We start from the raw sequence: 21,880 nt of genomic DNA on the forward strand, positions 1-21,880 counted from the left end.
TTGCGTGTAAATAAAAAATTAATAATTAAATTAAACTCGCGAAAATAAAATAATTTATAGCATAAATAACTCTTCCGTTCAATAAGAAAAAACAATTAAATATGATTTACGCCATGGCTTAGTCGTATGTTTTGATAACAAGAACGTACAAGCCCAAATACAGAAATCACACCTAAAAAGGGTCACACAACATTGGTACATGGCAAAAATCGATAAAATAAAAAATAATAACTTACTTTATTAAGTCTGTAATAAAATGTGATTGGGACTGTCGCGCTGCTTTGTATAATGCATTATAATATTGATCAAAAATTAAACAAAAGTTCTTCGTTCAGTTAGACAAACGAAAATACGCACAAAGGTGAGATAAACGAATGTGAGGTAGTGGGAAAGCTGAAGTCATCTGGTACAAAGGAAAAAGCGCCAGAATGCAATTCACAGGACCATACAGAGGGGGTGGTGAAACCACCACCTATTATTTATGTGTGTATGCATACTCACTTAAACCCAGGGGTTTTCAAAACTCAAAATGAACACAAACATACATATGTATACATATACATATTTATTATGTATGTTTGTACGTGCATATGTACGTTTCTAATAACGGTATTTTTCCTAAATGCGATTCAGCCATAATTCCTAAATACATTTGTATGTATGTACATGTATTTACATTGTCAAAAGTATGTCCTAGGGGTGTACGTGACGGGTTACTACGTTTACATATTTAATACATACATTTGTACATAAATATGTAAATACGAATGTACCCCATGAGTTCTACATCCAATTAAACCTGTTGACGTTAATGGCAAACCCAAGACTTGAAATATTAAGTTAGAAGTTTAAAATAAATATGTATTGCTATTGGGTGTGGCTGCAGCAGAGCAAGTCACTAAGTAGGTCAATGGTGTAGGTTGTAAGTGACCAACCAACACACAAGTTTCATTGGAACAAAATATAAGCCATTAGAGATCAGCTAAGCCAGATAAACCATCTGCTTCCAATCTGATAGCCTGGCAAATAACACATTGCTTATCTACATACATAATGTAGATTGTTATTATAATTAATAACCATAGCATATGTATGTATGCAGGATAAGTGAAATTTATACTTACACATGTACATGTACATATGTAGCTCTTCAGCTACCATATTGCTATCGTAAATATACATACATATGTTCATACATAAGTGGCCTAGGTGACACCACGCCGAAGACCGTTACGCGCGGAACCCGGCAGAAACGCAGTTTTCGTCAAGCCCAACCATACAGGCGGCGTTGTCGCATGACGAACATGTCGCGAACATTCAGGAAAGATATTTGCTAGACTAGAACTAAACACAACAAAAAGGGATAAATTAAACAAACAAAAAAAAAAAAAAAACGTTGGAAAAGGTATTCTGGTGTTAGGGATTTAAGAAAAGGAACTAAATTAGTAGTGGATATGAGAGTTGGTTTATTTACCGGCAATAATATTAGCAAAAATAAAATAAAAATGTATGCATAGTTAAATGTTTAAAATTGTTTATTTATAAAGGATTGGTATTTAAGAAATGGTGTGACAGAGCGTTCCTTATAGCTTCAGCCCGCATGTTCGACTTTCCCGTGTCATTACCTTTATACCCGGAACCATGATGCAATTAAAATTGAAGAAACTCAAACTCTTTTGTAGAACGAAAATGCATTCAGTTGGAATACATTCGGCTATGGCCATTAAGCGGCAGCGTAAGAGAAGAGATGAACAGAAAAGAGCCCGAGAACGGAGGTACAGCACTCAAAGCTCTGAGAGTGGCGAGACATTTCATTCACCCAGTGGGTCTGTGAGACGCAAATATCATCACCATCATGCAGCCAAGCCTGGACCAGGAATGCTTGACAGCCAGGTGAATGTTTAGAAATAAATTGTTTAATAATATGAACAAGTATAAATCATTTGTTTTGTAAAATAGGTTGTCACAAGCATTGGAATGCTTCATATCGGTATTGTGTTCATTGTGTTTGGAGTTTTTCTTATCGGGGCAGGAATTATTCCAGATGAGACAATGTCCTGGAATGTGTTTAGTAAGCAATATTCTCGTACATATTTAAATACGAGTATACCTATGTTTACCCATTGTTTTAGGTTCAAGCTCTGCGTGGTGGAATGAAGTGACTTGCACTGGATTGTTTTCCCTTGGCCTGGGCTTATTTTTATTAGTTTTGAACTGCCTCATAAGTCGAAAGGAAGAGGAGGATCTGGAGGACTACGTACAGCGGCAGCTTACTCGCTCGCGTTCTGGTAATACATCATTTTATACATATTTACACTTCAAGATGCATTTTGTTTCAATATTTGTTCCAATATTTGTTTCAGGGCACCGCCTTGAACGAGATGTAGAAACTGGTGTGCTAACCACGCGGCATGCTCGCAAAGCTGTGGCCTTACAAAAAAGCGGCCGCAATAACTCCCCCACAGATGTTGCAGTGGTAAACTGCACATCTTCGGATAATTTATCTAACGGACCGATAGTTGGACGTAATTGTTAGCTAATTCAGCATTTATCCCCAATTCAATTTATTTTTTGAACTTATGTTTTAGGTATGAATAACTCTGGTGATATACTCCTCGAAAAAATTATAGAGGAAGATACTCCCTATTTAAATGACAGAAGTGCAGGAATATCGCCGATCGAAATAGAAAACGATACAAAACAGCTGTTAAGAAGGGAGTCTATTAATGATGCAATCAATATAACAAGAATATAAAATCACTTACTGTAAATTCTTTATTTGAACAGCTTAAAGGTACATTGCCCATTGCATATAATCAACTGCAACAATTTTTTAAGAACAATTTAAGCTAACTATTGTTATAGCCTTTGTACTTGTACCCATGTGTGTATGTGTGTATACTCAATCTTATGTACATCCGTCAAACCATTTAAAAGTTTGCAAATAACCTATTATGCCTATTATTAGCTATTATAATTTCATAACCAAATTATTATTTATGAGCTTTTGCAGAGTGCGTCGAACAATGAAGTATTATTGCAGATTAGGAACGGAAAACTACTATGTGGGTTTTACACTGCTTTTGGGAGGTAAGCCGAGTTTGTCGATACAAAAAGCAAAGCTGTGATGAATGCGCCTCCCAAACTCAGTGTAAAATAAAATGCATCAGAATGGGAAAGAGCTGGACATAACCTGAATTTTTAAAATATCCCCTCTGACTGAAAACGTATATTTTGGGGCTCCTACTGTATTCTTTTAAAAAGAAATTTGAATAATTTCCATTGTTTAAAGAACCCGTTTGTCAAATAAATAACAATCCATGATAATCTTTTCGAATAAAACATCTTACCGATTTACCCAAGTTCCATAAATCAGCTCCTCCACAATGTTTATGAATCTACATACGCGAGATCAACTATAACGTTTATCTGCTGACTAGTGTAATAACAAACAAACTATTGCACAATAATTTATATTATATATGTATGTACAAATATGAAAAACACAAACAGATTAAGGGCCGATTTCTTAATGTCAATATAAGCTTTATCTGCCCTGTAAGCTGGGATGAAACCAATGATAGCATTCGTTTTGTATACTTCTAGACTAAGCATTGGTGTCATTTTAAAACTCATGCAAATGATTGCATTCCAATACCAAAGGACCTTATCAAAATATACTAATTTAGTTAATATGTAAGCTTAAAATTCCTGAATAATGAAAATCTTTTATTTCGAAAGAAAACAGCAAGTGTTCCGTTACTCAATTCTGGTACCAAAATTCATAGTTGTGAAATGATTAATACTTATAAATGGCGAAGATGTTCCGTTTTTTTGTTAAATATGGTTTTGACTCTTTGCCAAATGTCTATTTCATATTTCTTGCTGAATACAAAACTCACAAAATTCTATGGATGCCAATCAAAACATGTTACATAGTACCAATCCTACAAATTTCCTTTAAATATTTATCCATTGTTCACTTGCGTAATGATTTTTGATTTGTACAATATTTTTTAAGGATGAATTCCTTCTTAGACTACAAAAAAAACCACACAAAGAAAGAAGACTTTTCAAAGAAACACCGTTATTGTCTGTATATACATACATATATTTAGATATTTTTACGATTTATTCTACAACTAAGCCTAACTTTTTATTACTTCGAAACCCAACAAATATATAAATAAATTTGTCAAATACTAAATTCATAGTAGCAAAATGTTCACCTTGACATGGAAAATTATCTCTTCTGCTCTCATACGTAGACAAATCATTTTTACTTCCTCTTACAAGAACATTAGTTCTATAGTTTCATTTTCCTTCACCTCCTCGCTTTCTTAATGCTTAGAGTAATGTTGACCTGACCTTTGGAATCGTGTGCTTTAAATCGAATGATTTTGCCAAATGGCACTCTCGTGGGACGAATTCGAGATTGAGATTAAAATGCTACAATGGGACCGAATCAGGGATAAATATCCTCCATAACAATTCTCAAGTAACTCACTCCAGCCTGCTGTCATATAAATTTGGAATTTTGAACAGATTCCATTTTGTGAGCAAACACAAAACAGAGTATCCGTAGAGCATGCACTTTGCCCACTTTGGTCATACTGGGCACCGAGCGAAATATGTACATATGTATATAAAACTTTCTGCCGACAGAAAATTTAACCGCTCTGAGTACTGGGCTTTATCGGGTTCATGCTAATGTCATCCCTGATTTATCTAGCTGAAACTTTGTTGTGACCTTATTACTAGGTGGTACCCCAATAATTGAAATTTATTAGATACTGCTGTTCTGGAAAAGTGTGACCAAAGATTAGCACTGCACACCGCACGGCTACCGTATATTTCCGACGGCCTGTCGGTATATTTTATAGATAATTCCGCGGTCACACTGCTTACAATGTTCTGATTTGTTTATAAAATTTATGTTATTGGCCACTAAAATTATATGATCAGTGCTGAGGGCATCAGTTAGCATAACAACGCCATCAGGAAGGCTGTTTATCATATTTAGTAGTATGGACTTGCTAAAAAATATTGATAACAAAGAAATCTTTGTCGAGGTAGACCTATAAATATTAAAATGTTTTACCTTATATTAAACATTTGTACAAGGTTCTTCATTTGGCCGTAGATTACCTCATTGGAAATATAACGGAGAAGCAGACGCTACGTTTATCGCATAAATATGGATTTCAAAATCCATACGACTTTTTGCTGGCCACTCGAACGTTATCAGCTTTCTACATGAACTACAATCTAGACATCAAGAGAGATGATTCAACGTTGTTTCCCTACCTTAGTCCTGAAATGAACCGGCTTGTGCCAATGGTGCTTGCAGCACGTCAACCAGAGGTAGCAACACACAAGCTAGAATGCGCCAAAGGAACGATGCTGTTCATGGAGTCCTTCTCTTGGGATACACGTTTAATATTAGGAGACAGTAGCTTCGGCGAAAATGTGCATCAAGTCACAACTCTGAATTTGAACTGCCGGCAAAACAAAACAAACAGAATTCTATTTTTTGAAATGAATAAGGAAAAGCTAAACTCCTTCATTAGCTTATTAGAGAAGATACTTGAGCAATAAAAAGCAGTAAACAAACTCAAATTCATTCAATATTCAATAACACCTTAATGTTATACTTATTGTTTATTTGTAATATATTTTAGTGCGTTAAAACAAATAGTTGTCGAATATTATTATGCTCAGAATATATATGTATTCATTCCATTTAGAATTACTTAAATCAAGGTAAATACACTTAGTAAAAATATAATAATTTTTGGCCTTGCCAATTTTATCTATTTTTTTGTTTAAAGAAATTATAATCGCTTAAGCGAGATCTCAGCCATACAAATCCATTTCGGCCGAATGGGCTCAAACCTGACGATACATCTCGGAATTAAAGCTAGATAAGAATCCGACACTCAGCTGATTCCCGCCGCCAGATACTGATTCTTGTAATAATATGCACAAACGCCAACCACAATAGAAACAGCTGTTGTCACTAGCAACGACTTTGATTTCAACAAGTTAGGGAGCCAGTGACCTATGCTGTAGCTTCGATTTGTGGACGCGGAACGCGTAAGCTTCTTTCGTCTCTCCAGAAGCATTTTTTCTTCGGCGATCCTCTGTTCTTTCCTATAGACAGAAGTATATATTACAATTTTGTATCGACTCAGGAAACGGTACTTACTCTTTAAGAATTAGCACTTCAACTTCTTTTTCTATTACCGTCAAGCTGTACTTATCATAGAGCATGCTTGAAGTTTGCAATAGATCTTCAAATGGCAAATCTTCTGGTAGCTAAAAATAAATACATAAATCAATTTGAATTGGTATGACTTACTTCAGCTAATCTTACCCTTGATAAGAGACAATGCACTGATGCCATATCACAGTCCTCCTTAAATATTTCGCTTGAACGATGCAGTAAAATCGCGGCCGTCACAAATATTGGCGTGTACATTTTTGATGCAAGGAAGTAGTCGTATAGACGGACCACAGCTTTGTATGAATTTAAACTGTGTCCAAACCAGGTCAAGTACCACGGTAACGCAAATAGAGTGCCTACCGTAGACCGTTGAAGAAACTGGTAGAGCTCTGGATTCTCAAAATTGACCACAGGCCAGATAAACATCAGCCGCCTTTGCGTGGCCTCCATTGTCTCTTGCATGCACTCGGAAAAGTGCGTGGTCGAGAGTTGCTCCATTATGGCATATGCCACTTCTTCTCCAGCAACCAGGAGAAATGTTACTGCCACATCATGATAGCCTTGATAGTAGCGCAGATTCGGATACTTTTTAATAACCCGTAGAATTAGAACAGTTAGTTGATCCTGTAGTGCAATACGTTGTTCGTATGGTATTCCAGGGGGAAATCTTTTCAAGGACCGATTTACATCCAAGACCACCTGATTGTATTCTGGATGATTTTGCAATTCCCCAAGAGTTGGAGCACGCTCCAAAGTATTCACATCAACGCCAGCCAACTGCGGCCACAAAATCCGTCGCAAATTATCGTTTACCAATCCATAGGGCGTCAAGGCTAACTTTTGCAGAGTATTCAAAGGTATATTGTGGTTCTCGCTCTGTGCAATTAATTCTTCTATCTCCAGCCGTTTCCTATGCTCCTCATCACTCTCGGGTGCTGTTGGAAGATATATAAGCTTTTATTTTTGTTAAATAACATAATTTTAATCATTTATCTTACACTTTTCGAAACTAAGAGCAGGCTGATCGATTTTTATTTCATCAACATGGTTCATTGTTCCCGAGTATGCACGTTCCGCAATGCAGTCGCTAAGATATTTTCGTCAATTATTGTTGAATTTGCTTTGCAGCAGTTCGTTTTTTGTTTAATACGTTCAAATTGAACATTCGTGAAAATATATAAAACATAGATTATATTTATTTATGCAAAAAACAAGATGTGTCAGTACAGCAAATGTTGATCGATGTTTAAACGCCTCATCGATATATGCTTAAATTCAATATATGGTATTACCATAAGAATAAATACTAGATACGTATTTAATTCCTTATGGCTTCTTCACAGTGTTTTTGCGTTTTTGTGTGGAATGGAACCAAAACAATCTGATGAATTGCGAAAGGTCAGCAAAAATTAAGAGAGCTCATTACTACATTGAGAATGCATTCGCACTTTTTCAACACTGCATACTGTGCGCCAAATATGCATTATTGAGAAAAGTGCGCTAATAACAACGAACTATTTGATTAATATCTGTAAAAATCTTGAATATTTAAGATATATTATCAAGCAATATTTGTTGACTCCAAAGTTATATTTCAATTTGATCACTTTTTACTCCAGTAATAATTGCCAACCATCAGTTCCTGAGATGTGTATCAGCTGTTCTCTCAGTCATTCAGCAATGCTTGTCCGGCTTCAAGCCCAGTAATCAGATCCAAATACAGCTAAAAAAAAATGGTCAACAGTCAAGTCGACTCAATGCATTGGAAACATATATCACATATATCATTTATTTTATCAAGGAAATAAAATATTTATAATATCCTGATTGTGTAAAACAGACCTAAAAATGGGGATACATTTATTAATAAAACATCGAAATGTTAGTATGTATGTACACATATATCGGTATATCTGACAATTGTATTATCGGTAGTTGTTTGGCATGTTTCAGGGATGAAGAATGCAATATAATTTATGTTTACATTTTAAAATAACAAATAAAAAAATACGCAATTAATTTTTTTTCCACGAAATATAATGAAATTATTTAATTTACATCGAATGAAGTCCAATTAAATAAATTAATGTTTTAAGTTTAGTATTTAGTATTAGTATTCAACCAAAACCAACGGTTACACTGAAGCTGTTTTTAGTTGGAAGCGGTGATAGGAAAGGGGCCCCGAGCAACCGAAGTAGGCGGCTCCCAAATTAAGTCATTTGAGGGATTGACTGCCTGGAGGCGTATGAGCTTAACTTCCAGTGTCCCGTGGAAGCAGCGGCAACGTCAGAGCAGTGCGTTTCTGCGCTCGACATGGCCATTTCGATCTATGGTTGGCTTCCATGAAATATCTCGAAAATGTAGAGCAAAGGCAGCAACATTTAAAGCCGCCGTTTGGACTCGAAACTATACAATTTTAAAACAAACATGTTTGCCTTTTTTAGCAGGCGATATTTCGCTGAAATGTAGATATGTAGACATACAGCTACTTTCAAAATAATAGTAGTGCCAACCAGACGTTTCTTATATTCTTTAAAAAAGGAACTTACAAACACTTTTCAAAACGATTTAAAGTTTGTATAGCAACTACGATAATTAGAGATTGTATTAATATAAAAAAACTTAAGACAAAAAATCAAAGTGTTCGGAAAAAAATTAAATGCTTAAAGTATTTGGCAAAAAGTGTAGCAGTTTCCGAAAATGTGTTCTGTACTGATTCTATACAGTCCTGATGGGTGTTGCACTGAGAGTACCATGCACATGAGCAGTATTCTAAAGTTGGAATGTTTTCGATATATAGGGGTCAGCAAATTCCCTTGAACACCCGTTCATAAAACCAAGGACATGATTTTATTTAGCATGGTAAAAATGTGTTAAGAAAATGTATAGTTTAACACCAAGATCATCAACCAAGGAAATTCTTTCAAGAAAACTACCGCAGAGGGTATAAGAAGCCAACAAGGGGCTAGAGCGATGAAATTCCATTACTTTGCATTTCGAAGCATTACGGTGTAACTGAACACCATGACTGAAAGTCGGTACTCGAGAGTTTTTGAAGTCAGAATTTTTAATAATTAATTTAATATCCACCCACATTAAGATTTTGGCATACAATTAAGAACCAACAATATAATAAATTTAATATCCAGTTCAACGCACTGTTATACAATTGGATCCATACTAACAAAAACGGAATTCTGACATGCATTCCTGTCTTCGAAGTTGTACTTCGTTTACTCATGAATGGATAAAGGTCCAAATTGAATGTAACAGCCATCAGCACAACTAACAGCAGACACATGTATGAATGTACATATATCTCTACTACGTCTAAATTCTTTTGAATGATTAAAAGTGTGAAAATGATCATCAAAATACTTACATAGTTCAACATTTGGAAATTGCATGTAAAGCAATTTTGTTTTTGTAGGAATCTGATTATGTTTCTTTTTATACTCTAGAGACGCCTATGTGAGTTTTGCAATTTAGTTTGCAAACATAAAAAATTGAAAGACTTGTCGAAAAGAGTAAGTCGCTTCAAATCGAACGATTGTAAATATATTTAAAAAACAATTCAAATATTGTACGTATTATAAAGTAACGAAATGCAACAGAACAGCGAAGAGTATTTCGTTCGTCCTCGTGATCGTCAAAGCATGGACAAAATGGCCTCTTTTTAGCTTCAGCGCGATGCTTCTGCGTTTTCAGTTTCAGTCACTTGTCAAGCTTTGTCGAAAGCACATACTTATGGAAATCTAAATATATGAACAAATCTACATAGTGTCATTTGAAAAATATCTAATAATAAATTATTGTTTATCAAATCTACATATCACTTCGTGCCCGTAAGTCGATATTGAAAACTTTTGAGTGAACAAACCAGAATCACATTTCAACACCGATGATAAATAAATTTATTTGCAACCATTCAATTCGATTTAGTCGCTCATCAAATAAAACAAAATACACTCAAAACGATTAAAATAACAACTTTTGTAAACAATCAATAAACAATGTTATGAGTGTAAACAGGAGTGTTTATTTTACAGTGAATAATATTAAGCTAAATAATCCATGAAACGAAATATTAAATAGATAAAATAATACTTAGTTGGTGTAGCTAAGAATCTTTAAATTTCATGTGACGGTTCACAAATACTTATACAAAGAAAATGTTGTTTATTTATAATTCAAGCATATATTTTAATTATATGTAAACTCTCTTTGACTTTTTATTTATGATCCGAAATGCTTGCATAGACAAAATGATTGTGACGCGTTAGATTAAAAATATATATACATATGTATGTATGTACATTTAGATTTATTTCCCACATGGTAGCAGAATCGTCACAAATTATCAGATCCACCGTAAAGAAAATTAAGTAAGTTGGCGCAAATTTGTTTCAGTGTAAAACATGTCCGACATTGTTAGCTACTGTACTTGTAAATTGTACATACATGCATGTATTCATTCATGTTACACATGTAGAATACTGTGTTTTCGTTCTAAATATAATCCGAATTGGAGAAATTTGGTACAATGTTTCCAAGACGCAATTCCATAAAATATTTTTTTTAGTGTTTATACTTTTATGGCAAAAAGAATTGTTTACAAATTTTGGCAAACCTAACATTGAGTTTGCAAAAAAAACTATACTTTTGCTCTCCAATAGGTAATAAAAAAGTGTTAATTAATTGTCATTAAGAAGAAACCAAGACAACATAAAAATTAGTAATTAACTTTTATATATTCTTTGATATAAATTTGTTTCAATTTATATTAGTTTACTATTAAATAGTACTACTATTTCAATAATAAAATAGAGTAAACAATTTATAGCTGGAAAGAATCACATTAATTTCCGTACATTTCCGATTTTCTTTTCGATTTAGTCGCGCCTTCACATTGCCTATTTTTCACTATACTTGACATGACACCAACTGGTAGGTTGATACGCCGTCTCTCTACAGATTTAGTGCGCAATACCTTAAACGACGCTGAATGCATCTTCAAACAAAATAAAATAAAAGGGGAAGAATAAAATTTTTTTTACTTTTCCTGAGTGTTTGAATTTGAAACCTTTATATTTCCCAAACGGTAAGCTAAAACCACAAAGTGATGGGCTCCAATTTCTAGCGGCATCAATCAGATTCTTAGAATGGCAACCAGAACTTTACAACCAGATGTAAGATACTTAAATTGTTCGAAAAACTGCTTACTCTGCAAAAAGATTTTGAAAACTTCTTCAAATTGAAGTTCTGTCATAGAGAAAAACTATAATTGATTGAACAATTTGAATTATGCGAATCCATCAGAAAAAGTCGGTTTGGTTCCTTGAGCAAAAATCGCGCTGGGTAGTGTTATGTAATCATGTCGGTTTGTAATTTTTGGAAACCTACATTTTAACATATGAATTAACGGATTTTAAAAAACTATTTCATATTTATTTTTTGCAGAATAATGTTATGCTCAAAATATTTCTTCCACTAAGATGATTGGGCTGCTACCATTTTTCGTGATCATTCTGGTGTCATCCGGAATAGATAGTTCTCAATTTCACTGCGTTAACAATAATGGTAAGTACTGACAGTAACCTGCAATAATCGCATTGAGAATTTTAAAAATGAATGGTTTTAGAGTGCTTAGAGAGCGTAACCAGTAACGAGAAGAAAGGTTAAATATTTTGATGTACATATGTATGTATGTACATACGTTGCGATAAAGTTAAAAAACACCAAAGAAATTGAAGCGCACTTTTGTTTGGGTAATCATTTTTCCAAACTTCTATAAAATAACGAAAATATTACTCAATTAGAAATCTGAAAGTACTTTTTAAGCATAAAATCAGTATATATTAATCCAATATCCCTGCATCTTTACATAAGTTGAGAAACTTTCACAGCCGTTTTGATACCGAACCGTCCGTTATTTCTCTTTCTCTCTTGCGCTTCAGCGGGAGGAAAACAACTTCATTCAGTCTGATGCCACAGTAGTCTGCAGTAGTCTTTGCTCCAGCTCTTATAAGTAGTATCTGATATACATATTTATATCGAATTAAGTTTATGAACATATTGATTGTAGCTTTTACGATGCAACAAATTAGTTTAATTTCAAAGAGATTACCAAACGGTGGGGATAACAGAATAACTAAGGTAATTTATGTAATATTCGCTAGATAAATCAATTTCTTAATAAAAGTTCATTTAGTCTCTTTACCTAGATAAAATGGCACTGAGTGGACATGAAAGTGAATACATATTACATTATTACATTATTTTTGGGCACGCCGAAGTTTAAATTTAAATATTGATGTATTACTTATTTGTAGATATTATTTCACAAGAGCCAAAAATAAATGAATTGGAAATTGGACTGCAAACGACCAATCGACCGTTACACCAGGTGATTACGCGCATCTTCTTCATGTTTTTAAAAGATGTCCTGGGTTACAGAAATATTCGAATTATACCGATAAATAGTTACAACGCCTGGACAACACTGGATTTAGTTAGGTAAGACAATATGGGATTCATTTGTATATGGTTAACGGCAATTATTTTTCTATTATGCTATTCTAGGCGTGATAATAGGTATCCTAACATCAGTATGATTAATATACAAGCTTGGATGCCGTATACTTTTGGGACCCTACCTGAAAATGTTTTAAGTGCGGGCGCTTCAATGACGCTTGGTCGCTTTGGCTGGTTTGTACCGAAAACACAACAACCAAAGGACATGTTCGCATACCAAAGCTTACACTACGAAATCTTTCAAAATGTCAACAACACCTACTACGATCTCTACGTATTGGAAGATAGCGTACTAAATGGACTACTACAAATCAGCAGGTATGAAAATATTTAATTTATTGAAATTATTGTTGTTATTAAGAAGGTCATTGTCATTCACTTTTCGCTTGTGTATCTATTACGTTTTATGTACATTTTGTCAATTTGTGTGCGTGCTAAAAAATCCAGCAAGACGCAAGGGGATAGCATGTCGCTTTTCCGTCGAAATGGCATGCGGAATAGTGGAACAGAAAGGACAGACCATCGAAGAAGATAACGAAAATGGGCATGTCGCTTTTGCGTGAATATCAATCAAAAGAGGTACGAAAAGAACGAAATCAAAAGATAATTGATACGCACAAATTCTAGCATGAGTCAGTTATGGTTATGTAGGGAATCAGGAAAAATGCAACAACCTGAAATTGAGATGCCACCAAAACTATTTACCAGCATGCTCGAGAGTTTACAACACATTTAAAACTAATGGAAAAGTGTTCCACAAGATGGGCTCACTTACAAAAAAAAAACGTTATGCGATGAGGTTAAAAGGCGAGTAAACCGCGAACCGCATAGATTCACCTTTCGGCTACCATAACCTCAATTCGCCAATCACGCATGCACAATTTGGAATGTGACAATCACGCTATTGTCATCAATTCTATCAAACACCGGATGGAGAGCACGTGCGTAGATTGAATGTCGCTGTTATTGACGACAATGTGGCAACCGCACATCGACTCGAACTTGTACCTTTCACTTTGTAGATCGAATTATTTCTTGAATCCCTTCCTTATCCTAAATCACAAACATTAATATACCTGTCCTGTAGAAAGTACTATTTTTTTTCGTAAATAATTACATTGTCACCTGAAGTCACCTACACACCCGCCTTTAAGATATTCTAAGGCAGAGAAAATGTATGTAATTTGTATTGTTAATTATTAAACAATTTTTTAGTGCTGAGGAGTACAGAAATCCAAACTGCGTTGGATTGAAATGTGCAACAATATTGGCCGAGTTCAGAAACGATTCCAGTTTCGTTGAGGATCAATTGATTGAAACTGGCATGATGGTTAATGTACTTTGGCTCGGCGAAAGGTTTAGAGAGACAATTGAGTGGCTTATCAAGGAATACGAACAGAAATTTTCCGATGGAACAAAACGATTGATGATTTTGCATTGGACGCCATCCGAAATAATAGCTGACCAAAACGCCTTTCAACAAATTACAATGCCAAGATGTGAGGATTTTAATTGCTTACAACGCTCAGGCTGCAAATATGAGCTAACTCCCATTTTAAAATATTATGCCAAGAGATTGGCAACTGACAAGCAACTTATGCACGTTCTTCGGTATTTCAATTTATCTGACAAGCATTTGGCATATATTAGAAAGAATCTCAAGTACCATCGACAAGATCAAAAAGTTGCTGCTGATGAAATGTACGATAAAGTAGCATGCCATTGGCTGCTGGCAAATAAGAACTATTACAATTTGTGGAAGGAAAGCAATCAAACGATTACTCTACTGATCGGTGGCATATTTCCAATCAATATAACGAATAGAGGACACGAAAATGTTATGAATGTAGCAAAACAGGCTGCATCCGCAATCAATAAAGACCAAACCATACTTCCCGGATATAATTTGGAGATCTTGGTAAACAATGGACAATGCAAGTCGGATATGGTCATGAAGTCCTTTATACACTATTACAGCATACCAAATATGCTGGGTGTTTTGGGACCAGCGTGTAGCGAAACCGTAGAGCCAATAGCTGGTATTTCGAAGCACATGAATATGATGATAATGTCCTATTCGGTGGAGGGTGCCAGCTTTAGTAATCGCCAAGCCTATCCATATTTTTATCGTACAATTGGCACAAATGGTCTGTTTGTTGATGCATACATCGCTATCATGGAGCAATTTAAATGGACTCGTGTGGCATCTATAACAGAAGATGAATCCAATGATAACACTTCACAAATGGAGAAAAAGTTAAAACTTCGCAATTTTACACTTGTTATAAATCGAAAATTGCAACCAGTTGTCACTCCCACGGAAATGAAAGAGGTACATAAATATCTTTGCTTTAGTGATGATTATTTGATGGTTAATCAATGTTTGCATTTTTTTAGCATCTACACAAACTAAAAGAAGCTCATGCTAAAATTATAATTGCGGACATACAAATCAATAATGCTGCCATACTTTTTTGTGAAGCTCACAAGTTGGGGGTTTGTATTGTTAATAAACTTCAAATAAGTTACGTTGTTTTACATTTATTATTTTTACAGATGACACAACATGATGATTATGTTTGGTTTCTCCCAACTTGGCTGCCAAAAGATTTTCACATGTGGGAAAGTATAGTTAACAGTAGCTGTACTGCCAGTGAGCTCAGAAATGTAATTATTTATTATCATCTTATTCATCGACTTAATGAACTTCCTTTTGCAGGCAATCGAAGGCCACTTTAGTGTCAGGCACACTCCATTTGGTAACCCTGATGCCGTAATGCAGGAGGGTAAGCCAATTAGGGCTTGGATAGATCAATATAGAAACCAATCTGGAGAGCCTTCAAACTATGCAGGTTTTACGTACGACGCGGTTTGGGCCTATGCGTTAGCCGCGCATAAACTGCTCCTTAAAGACCAGTATGCTGTCAATTATTTGAGGAATTCGGAGATTGTAAGTCGGTTTAGTGAACTAGTTGAACAAACCGACTTTGAAGGTTTGTCCGGTCATGTGTCGTTTGCCCAAGGAGAGCTTGCGGGATCACGTCTCATCGACTTGGACATTTTACAGTGGAAAAATGCTAGCTACGTACAAGTGGGAAAGTTGAAGCCCATCACAAAGGGCAAGGGAGACAGAATGCATATATCCGGTGGTAATTTATCGTTGAGTTTCCACAATATATTATGGCTGAAAGGTCTGGTGCCAGAGGATGGTAGATACGACTGCCAATTCTCTGGCTTAGCTCGCACATTTCGAGTGAACTGTGAAACGGCTGCAATGGTTTTCGCCATTGTACTTTGTTTGCTTGCAATTTCCTTGATTTCTTTTATATCTTTCTGGTTTTGGAAGAAACGCTATAGCCATAAGCTGAAACGATCGGCACAGATAATGAAAATGTTCGGTATAGATCTGCTCTCTCCATCGCAGAATAAAATGAACACTTTGGACAAATGGGAAATTCCAAAGGAGAACGTTGTGGTTAACCGTCGGTTAGGAGAGGGTGCATTCGGCATGGTTTACGGTGGAGAGGCACAGATAACTTCTGGTCATTGGACTGCGGTAGCTGTAAAAACACTAAAGTCGGGTCAGTCCATGGAAGATCGGTTGGACTTCTTGTCGGAGGCAGAAGCAATGAAGAAATTTGATCATAAAAACATAATTAAACTGTTAGGCGTTTGTTTGCAAAGTGAACCCATCTATACGGTAATGGAGTTCATGTTGTATGGAGATCTAAAAACATATCTATTGGCCCGTAGGAATATGGTGAAAGAAAAAATTACAGATGACAGTGATATTTCCGCAAAGCGTCTTACGTTGTATGCCATGGACATTGCTTGTGGCCTTGCTTACTTAAGTGAAAAGAAATACGTTCATCGGGACATAGCGCTTAGAAATTGCCTCGTAAATGCCCAGAGAGTTGTCAAAATCGCAGATTTTGGTATGGCCAGGCCCACGTTTGAGAGTGATTATTACAGATTTAATAGAAAAGGGGTTCGAAAGCTATTTCCCGTGCGTTGGATGCCACCAGAAACACTAGGCTTGGGATTGTTTACTCCAGCCTCTGATATTTGGTCATTCGGTGTGGTGCTCTATGAAGTAATAACATTTGGCTCGTATCCATACCAAGGCTTAACGAACAATCAGGTGCTTGAATACGTTAAGAATGGTAAAACAATGCATATACCATTTGGCGTTAAGCCGCCACTCGAGGGTCTCTTAAAGGCATGCTGGAGCCAGGAGGCGAGCAAACGGCCTACGGCCTTGGAGGTTGTGGAGTACATTTCCAGCTACCCTCGACTGCTAACTCCTACTCTTGATGTGCCCGCCACTTCTATTGACTTGGCGGATAGTCAATCCGATAAAATAAATGAGTGTGGCATAAAGGAGCTGAGTAATTTGACCATTTCGGCCAATACTTATACTGAGCCCGATACCATATACAAACCTCTTTGCGATACTGGTTCGTTTGCACCCATAACCCCCGATGGGTACAGTATAATGTCTCCTCTTCTAGCGCCCCAAATGAATGAAAAGCCCAGCTCATTTATAAAATAATAATTATGATATGCCTAGACATATTGGATATGATATTACTTATAATTGACATTAATACAACAAATCTGTACATTCCTAACTATAATTAATCAAGTACTTAATAAAGATTCTTATGTTCAGCACAATTTATGGTATGAGTATGATTAGTAAAAATGCAAAAATCTGAGAACTGGAATTGAATAACCTAAAGCGACCAATTAAGCGTATAAATGCCTGTATTTTTTGTTAAACTAAATCAAGTCTCGGCTTAGACAACTTCAAACCCAAATGTTTGTGTATAAGCAGAAATAAAACATTTTAGTTAATATAAAAAAATAAAGTATTATCTTTTAATTTACAAAATAGTATTTAATTAATTTTCATTTTGTTATGTATCTCATTTTTTACCCATCTACAAATATTTATTTATGGTAAAAGAGCATTATTTACTGAAAAACAAGTTGCAATTTTTTGTAAAAGTCTTTTTTCGGTGCATGTATATTTTTTTTTTCAAGTACTTTGTGCATTTAATTTTTTAAGCTTCTTTCAGAGATACCGCATGTTTTGAGTATATCATGAAAAGTTCATAAACTCAGCTATAAGTTGCACTTGAACATTTTCTAGCTTACTGTCCCGTCTGGTAAGATTTAGCTATAATATTTAAAAAATATAACGATTTTTTTAATCAACATTTAGATTTAAAAAACTGTTAAAAAAATAATTGTGTGTATAATTGGTTTAAGATATCGTTAATTAAAAGCCATGGATATATGGTTAAGCTAAAATTTACGTTAAAAACCGATAAAGTTTAAAATTTTTAAAGATTTTTTTTATTATTTTTTTGAACCTGAAGCAGAAATACTAGGCAGTAACTACAGGCCCATTAACCGGTATTTACTGGTAAAAAATGATTTTTGGAGGAAGCGCTACCTCTAAAAGTTCCTTAACAGAATGTGATCCTAATCTTTCAAAAAAGTTGGTCTGGTTCGGTGTTGAGTATTTTAATCTTTACTTTACTTTGAAAAGTAAAAGAGATCATTTTAAAGTTTATTATGAATAAAAAAGCTTACAGCTTACATTAAATGCACATCCAAATTCCTGGGGTTTGTGTGCTTGGCACAAAACCACCCGCACGACGAGTATACTACTCCATGGCATGCGAGTATATACGCCCCGGCTCTGGCGCACACACATTGTAAATCCTTGAATTAAGAAACAATCATAATAATCGCACTCAGCGTACGTAATTATGAAATCCACATCATAGAGCTTCTGCCTCGCCAGCCTCGCCGCGGCAGCCCCACCAGCCCATTCCTCTGCCTCCTTTTCGAATAGCACCGCATTTTGCACAAAAAGAGCCGCGGCAAGTGCACAACGACATTATGTTGCGCTCTGCCGCACTAATGCAATGGTCTAGCAACAGCCCTAACAGCAACAGCCAGGGCATGCTAGATAAAGTGGCAAAAAGAAGGAAACAGTGGGAGACAGAGAGAAGGGGAAAGGGAGTCGGGGATCGAATGCAAGGCGAGAACGCGGTTAGATGAAATTTCACAGTCATCATTAGTCGTTGAGCGCTGCTAATGCATCGGGTGGTGCGGCGGCTCGGTGGCGGGGATGGCGGGACGTTATCACCCAGCTTCTCCAACAAAAGCCACTGTCAGTTGCAATTCAAAACCAAACGGATGAAATTGTTTCATGCTTCATAATAAAAATTCTAAATGAAACAAAAACAATAGATAAGAAACTAAATGTGGGCCCTGAGCGCTGACTTAAAAATAAAAAAAAACGGATTACTCACTCAAAGAGTGTGGAGTTTTTGAGAGCTGGATAATTCGTTGATAGTGTTAAAGATAATATTCAAGTACATACATATGTTCATATATACATGCATGCATGTGTATGTTACATCACAGCAAACAACATCCCTGACAATTTGCCACCCAAGTAAACAGTATGTACTTACATATTAGTGTACGCAAGTAGGTGTGTATGAAGTTGTACATATCTACATATGAATGTCTAACAGGAGAAAAGAAATGTTTCAGACTGCATTAATATATTTATTCTTGCTCGGGTTCATCAGACGATTTGGCGACGCCACCTTAGCCTGTCTGCATGAATCTATCTACATACATTTGTAAATATTCTAGGCAGCAAATTAGACATGATGATGTATGTATATGTATGTATGCATGTATAATTTGTATGTTAATACATACCAAAATTCATATGTACATAGATGTACCCGTACAATATACAATTGTGCACAATTTTCTGCTCCGTATATTCCAAACTTAAATGCTTTTGAGTCACAAAGAATCTTCTAGTAATTTTAAGCACTTTAAAGTATGCATTCTTAATAAGCCCATTAATATGAATATGCACAGTTTTCTTCGTTTTTATGTTAAATGAACTTTGCCATTTGAATGCTGCAAATGGCTGGCAAAATAGTTAACAAAATGCAATTAAAATGGTGCAATTATAATTATAATTGGGCGCAGCATAATGGTGCATAGTATTCAACTGACAGGAAGCAGTCAAAAGCAACCCGACCCTTAACGCTTGGCTTGATTTTGAGTGTTGGTAAGATTGAGCACAAAAAGAACACCGTAGGCTAAGTAAATATGACAAACGTTAATTGCTGCAAAATTCTATTCTCCTCATTCATACATATTTACTATATGTGTATGTATGAATGTATGTATGTATGAATGTATATAGGTTTATGATATTATTCAAATTTGAGCAGACGGAGGAATCTTTCAAGCTGATGGTCGTGATTCGCGCTAATTTGTGTAATCTCTTTCAATTCCGAATATGTATCGTTGCCACTGAAAAATACTTTAAAAAAAGTGCCAAATTAAAATAAATTAATAACCAATTTGTATTTTTATAATAAATAATAAACAATAATAAATTTATTATTAACATTTAAAGCCGGATTTGAAAATATTCGTGAATTTCTTAATGTTCAATCAATTTGAGTATTATCTCGGTGTATCTCGCCAGAGAAATGTAAATATGTATCGTACAAATAATAACAAGAAAGTTAAGTATGTATGTATGTGTAAACTTGCTCAAAATATAAGCCAATTTATAAAATAAATGCACATGTGTATGTGTACATATGTACATGCATATGTGAAGTAAAATAATAAAAAGTAAAGGTTCATGTACAAAAAAATATAAAAGCACACATGAATTGAATGAGCAGACATGCTACGAATGTGCGAATTTTTCATAGATACTCTAATGATGTTTTTTTTATACTCATTATATGACGTATGTATGGTATGTGGGTACTCTTAAAAAAACTTTCGGTGAATATACATACATATGTATGTAAAAAACTATAAATATGAATAATTGTAGATTAGAGCTACGTATGTACATAAATACATACGAATGTACATGTTATTTGTACATTATACATTTATCAATTTAAAAACATGCTTACATACATAACAAACTATACATGCAAACATACATTCATATTTACATACATAAACACATCTTTACATACATATATATGTACGACATATGCCTGAAAGGGATAAATTGTGATTTGCGGGTATCATGCATTCGATACCCTCGATCTTAACGTTCTTACTTATTTTCAATGCCACTTCCACATTTTTTTTCTTCGACACTTTTTGGCATGCGTCACCGTTCGTTCGATTTCGTAAATTGTTTGCCAGACGGTCGCCACGTTGGACACTGTCCTTGCTGACCAGTTGTGACCAAAATATTGCAGCGTCAGGAAAATCGCGCAAAAAGTCTTGAATATGAGACGAAACGGGTGTTCTGTTGGTTTAGCGGTCGTGGCCCTTTTTACGAAGCCTCGCGGCAGCAGCTGGGACACAAAATCGTAAATGCTTCGTTTGTTTCACTTTATCCATATTCCATTCCATGAAAAACACCATTACATTTATACCATACCATATCAAACGTATGCAAACGCATACAGATGCAAATCGTTTTACATACATTTTGGACTAAAGTACTGGGGACCCCAGATTATTATTACAATACTTATTACTCTGATATATGTAGAAATCAAGGACAATACAATACTTTCGATACAAATTATGAAATATTAAAAAACTCATTGTTCTACAAACGGAACTTCTAATGTTTTATGGCTGTAAATGGTGCCGAAAATGTAAAGGAACTAAATGGAGAAATAATCAACAAAACAATTTTTGTATTTTCTATGCCGAAATCACAACACTTTACCGTTAAACCTTTCCTTTGAGTTCTAACTTCTTTGTTTTATATTTATTTTTTTAACGTATACGAGTAAATATGGTGCGTGTCCTAGACAAGAGTGGGCTTTGTTTTTGAGGCAACCATCTGCAAGCTCACCCATGCGAGCTCAGAACGTTTTATTTTTCCTTTTACAAGGTGGCCGTGGCGTGGCCCGTAACCATCCTAATCGCCTTGGTGTGCAGACAGAATGCAGACGAGTTTTGAATTGTTTACTTCTCTTTCTATCGCTGCCGAAATTGGTTTTTCATTTTCCTCTTTGCCCAGTAGTTATGGACTTATATTTTTCCAATTGGTTTGATGATGGCATATGGTGACAATTG

General features: G+C 35.2%; 4 protein-coding genes across 6 annotated transcripts; 3 read left to right on the plus strand and 1 right to left on the minus strand.

Annotated features, from left to right (window-relative positions):
- The first annotated feature begins 229 nt into the window (after window positions 1–229).
- On the plus strand, window positions 230–20,464 carry LOC117588171. Of its 2 annotated transcripts, XM_034279282.1 has the most exons (7): window positions 329–360; window positions 1,681–1,893; window positions 1,960–2,071; window positions 2,133–2,288; window positions 2,364–2,531; window positions 2,589–2,766; window positions 20,454–20,464. In XM_034279282.1, the coding sequence occupies exons 2-6, from the start codon at window positions 1,690–1,692 to the stop codon at window positions 2,753–2,755; spliced, it is 807 nt and encodes a 268-aa protein (XP_034135173.1). In that variant the 5' UTR covers window positions 329–360; window positions 1,681–1,689; the 3' UTR covers window positions 2,756–2,766; window positions 20,454–20,464. The 2 variants fall into 2 exon arrangements, with proteins under 2 accessions (XP_034135174.1, XP_034135173.1); XM_034279283.1 differs by lacking the exon at window positions 20,454–20,464 and having other exon boundaries at window positions 230–361; window positions 1,683–1,893; window positions 2,589–3,502.
- LOC117588172 lies at window positions 4,904–5,630 on the plus strand. Of its 2 annotated transcripts, none has more exons than XM_034279284.1 (2): window positions 4,904–5,072; window positions 5,125–5,630. In XM_034279284.1, exons 1-2 carry the CDS (start codon window positions 5,028–5,030, stop codon window positions 5,596–5,598), a joined length of 519 nt encoding a protein of 172 aa, XP_034135175.1. In that variant the 5' UTR covers window positions 4,904–5,027; the 3' UTR covers window positions 5,599–5,630. The 2 variants fall into 2 exon arrangements, with proteins under 2 accessions (XP_034135175.1, XP_034135176.1); XM_034279285.1 differs by having other exon boundaries at window positions 4,927–5,072; window positions 5,144–5,630.
- LOC117588170 (TBC1 domain family member 20) lies at window positions 5,765–7,473 on the minus strand. The gene is made up of 4 exons (XM_034279281.1): window positions 7,225–7,473; window positions 6,377–7,161; window positions 6,209–6,318; window positions 5,765–6,153 (listed from the first exon to the last, which is right to left on the minus strand). The coding sequence occupies exons 1-4, from the start codon at window positions 7,277–7,279 to the stop codon at window positions 5,940–5,942; spliced, it is 1,164 nt and encodes a 387-aa protein (XP_034135172.1). The 5' UTR covers window positions 7,280–7,473; the 3' UTR covers window positions 5,765–5,939.
- Window positions 9,952–17,398, plus strand: LOC117588166 (retinal guanylyl cyclase 2-like). The gene is made up of 8 exons (XM_034279276.1): window positions 9,952–10,071; window positions 11,687–11,806; window positions 12,559–12,742; window positions 12,809–13,078; window positions 13,976–15,092; window positions 15,158–15,256; window positions 15,317–15,427; window positions 15,480–17,398. Exons 2-8 carry the CDS (start codon window positions 11,722–11,724, stop codon window positions 17,310–17,312), a joined length of 3,699 nt encoding a protein of 1,232 aa, XP_034135167.1. The 5' UTR covers window positions 9,952–10,071; window positions 11,687–11,721; the 3' UTR covers window positions 17,313–17,398.
- Window positions 20,465–21,880: the final 1,416 nt, after the last annotated feature.

This window comes from Drosophila guanche, unplaced genomic scaffold (assembly GCF_900245975.1).
Source record: "Drosophila guanche unplaced genomic scaffold, DGUA_6, whole genome shotgun sequence".
NCBI lineage: Eukaryota > Metazoa > Arthropoda > Insecta > Diptera > Drosophilidae > Drosophila > Drosophila guanche.

Coding starts and splice junctions, on each gene's coding strand:
- LOC117588170 (XM_034279281.1), bottom strand. CDS start 7,279: ATGAACCATGTTGATGAAATAAAAATCGATCAGCCTGCTCTTAGTTTC. Junction 6,319..6,376: donor TGCATTGTCTCTTATCAAGG/GTAAGATTAGCT, acceptor ATTTATTTTTAG/CTACCAGAAGATTTGCCATT. Junction 6,154..6,208: donor GAAGTGCTAATTCTTAAAGA/GTAAGTACCGTT, acceptor TTCTGTCTATAG/GAAAGAACAGAGGATCGCCG.
- LOC117588172 (XM_034279284.1), top strand. CDS start 5,028: ATGGACTTGCTAAAAAATATTGATAACAAAGAAATCTTTGTCGAG. Junction 5,073..5,124: donor ACAAAGAAATCTTTGTCGAG/GTAGACCTATAA, acceptor CATTTGTACAAG/GTTCTTCATTTGGCCGTAGA.
- LOC117588166 (XM_034279276.1), top strand. CDS start 11,722: ATGATTGGGCTGCTACCATTTTTCGTGATCATTCTGGTGTCATCCGGA. Junction 11,807..12,558: donor TCACTGCGTTAACAATAATG/GTAAGTACTGAC, acceptor ACTTATTTGTAG/ATATTATTTCACAAGAGCCA. Junction 13,079..13,975: donor GGACTACTACAAATCAGCAG/GTATGAAAATAT, acceptor ACAATTTTTTAG/TGCTGAGGAGTACAGAAATC.
- LOC117588171 (XM_034279283.1), top strand. CDS start 1,690: ATGCATTCAGTTGGAATACATTCGGCTATGGCCATTAAGCGGCAGCGT. Junction 1,894..1,959: donor CAGGAATGCTTGACAGCCAG/GTGAATGTTTAG, acceptor TTTGTAAAATAG/GTTGTCACAAGCATTGGAAT. Junction 2,532..2,588: donor ACCGATAGTTGGACGTAATT/GTTAGCTAATTC, acceptor CTTATGTTTTAG/GTATGAATAACTCTGGTGAT.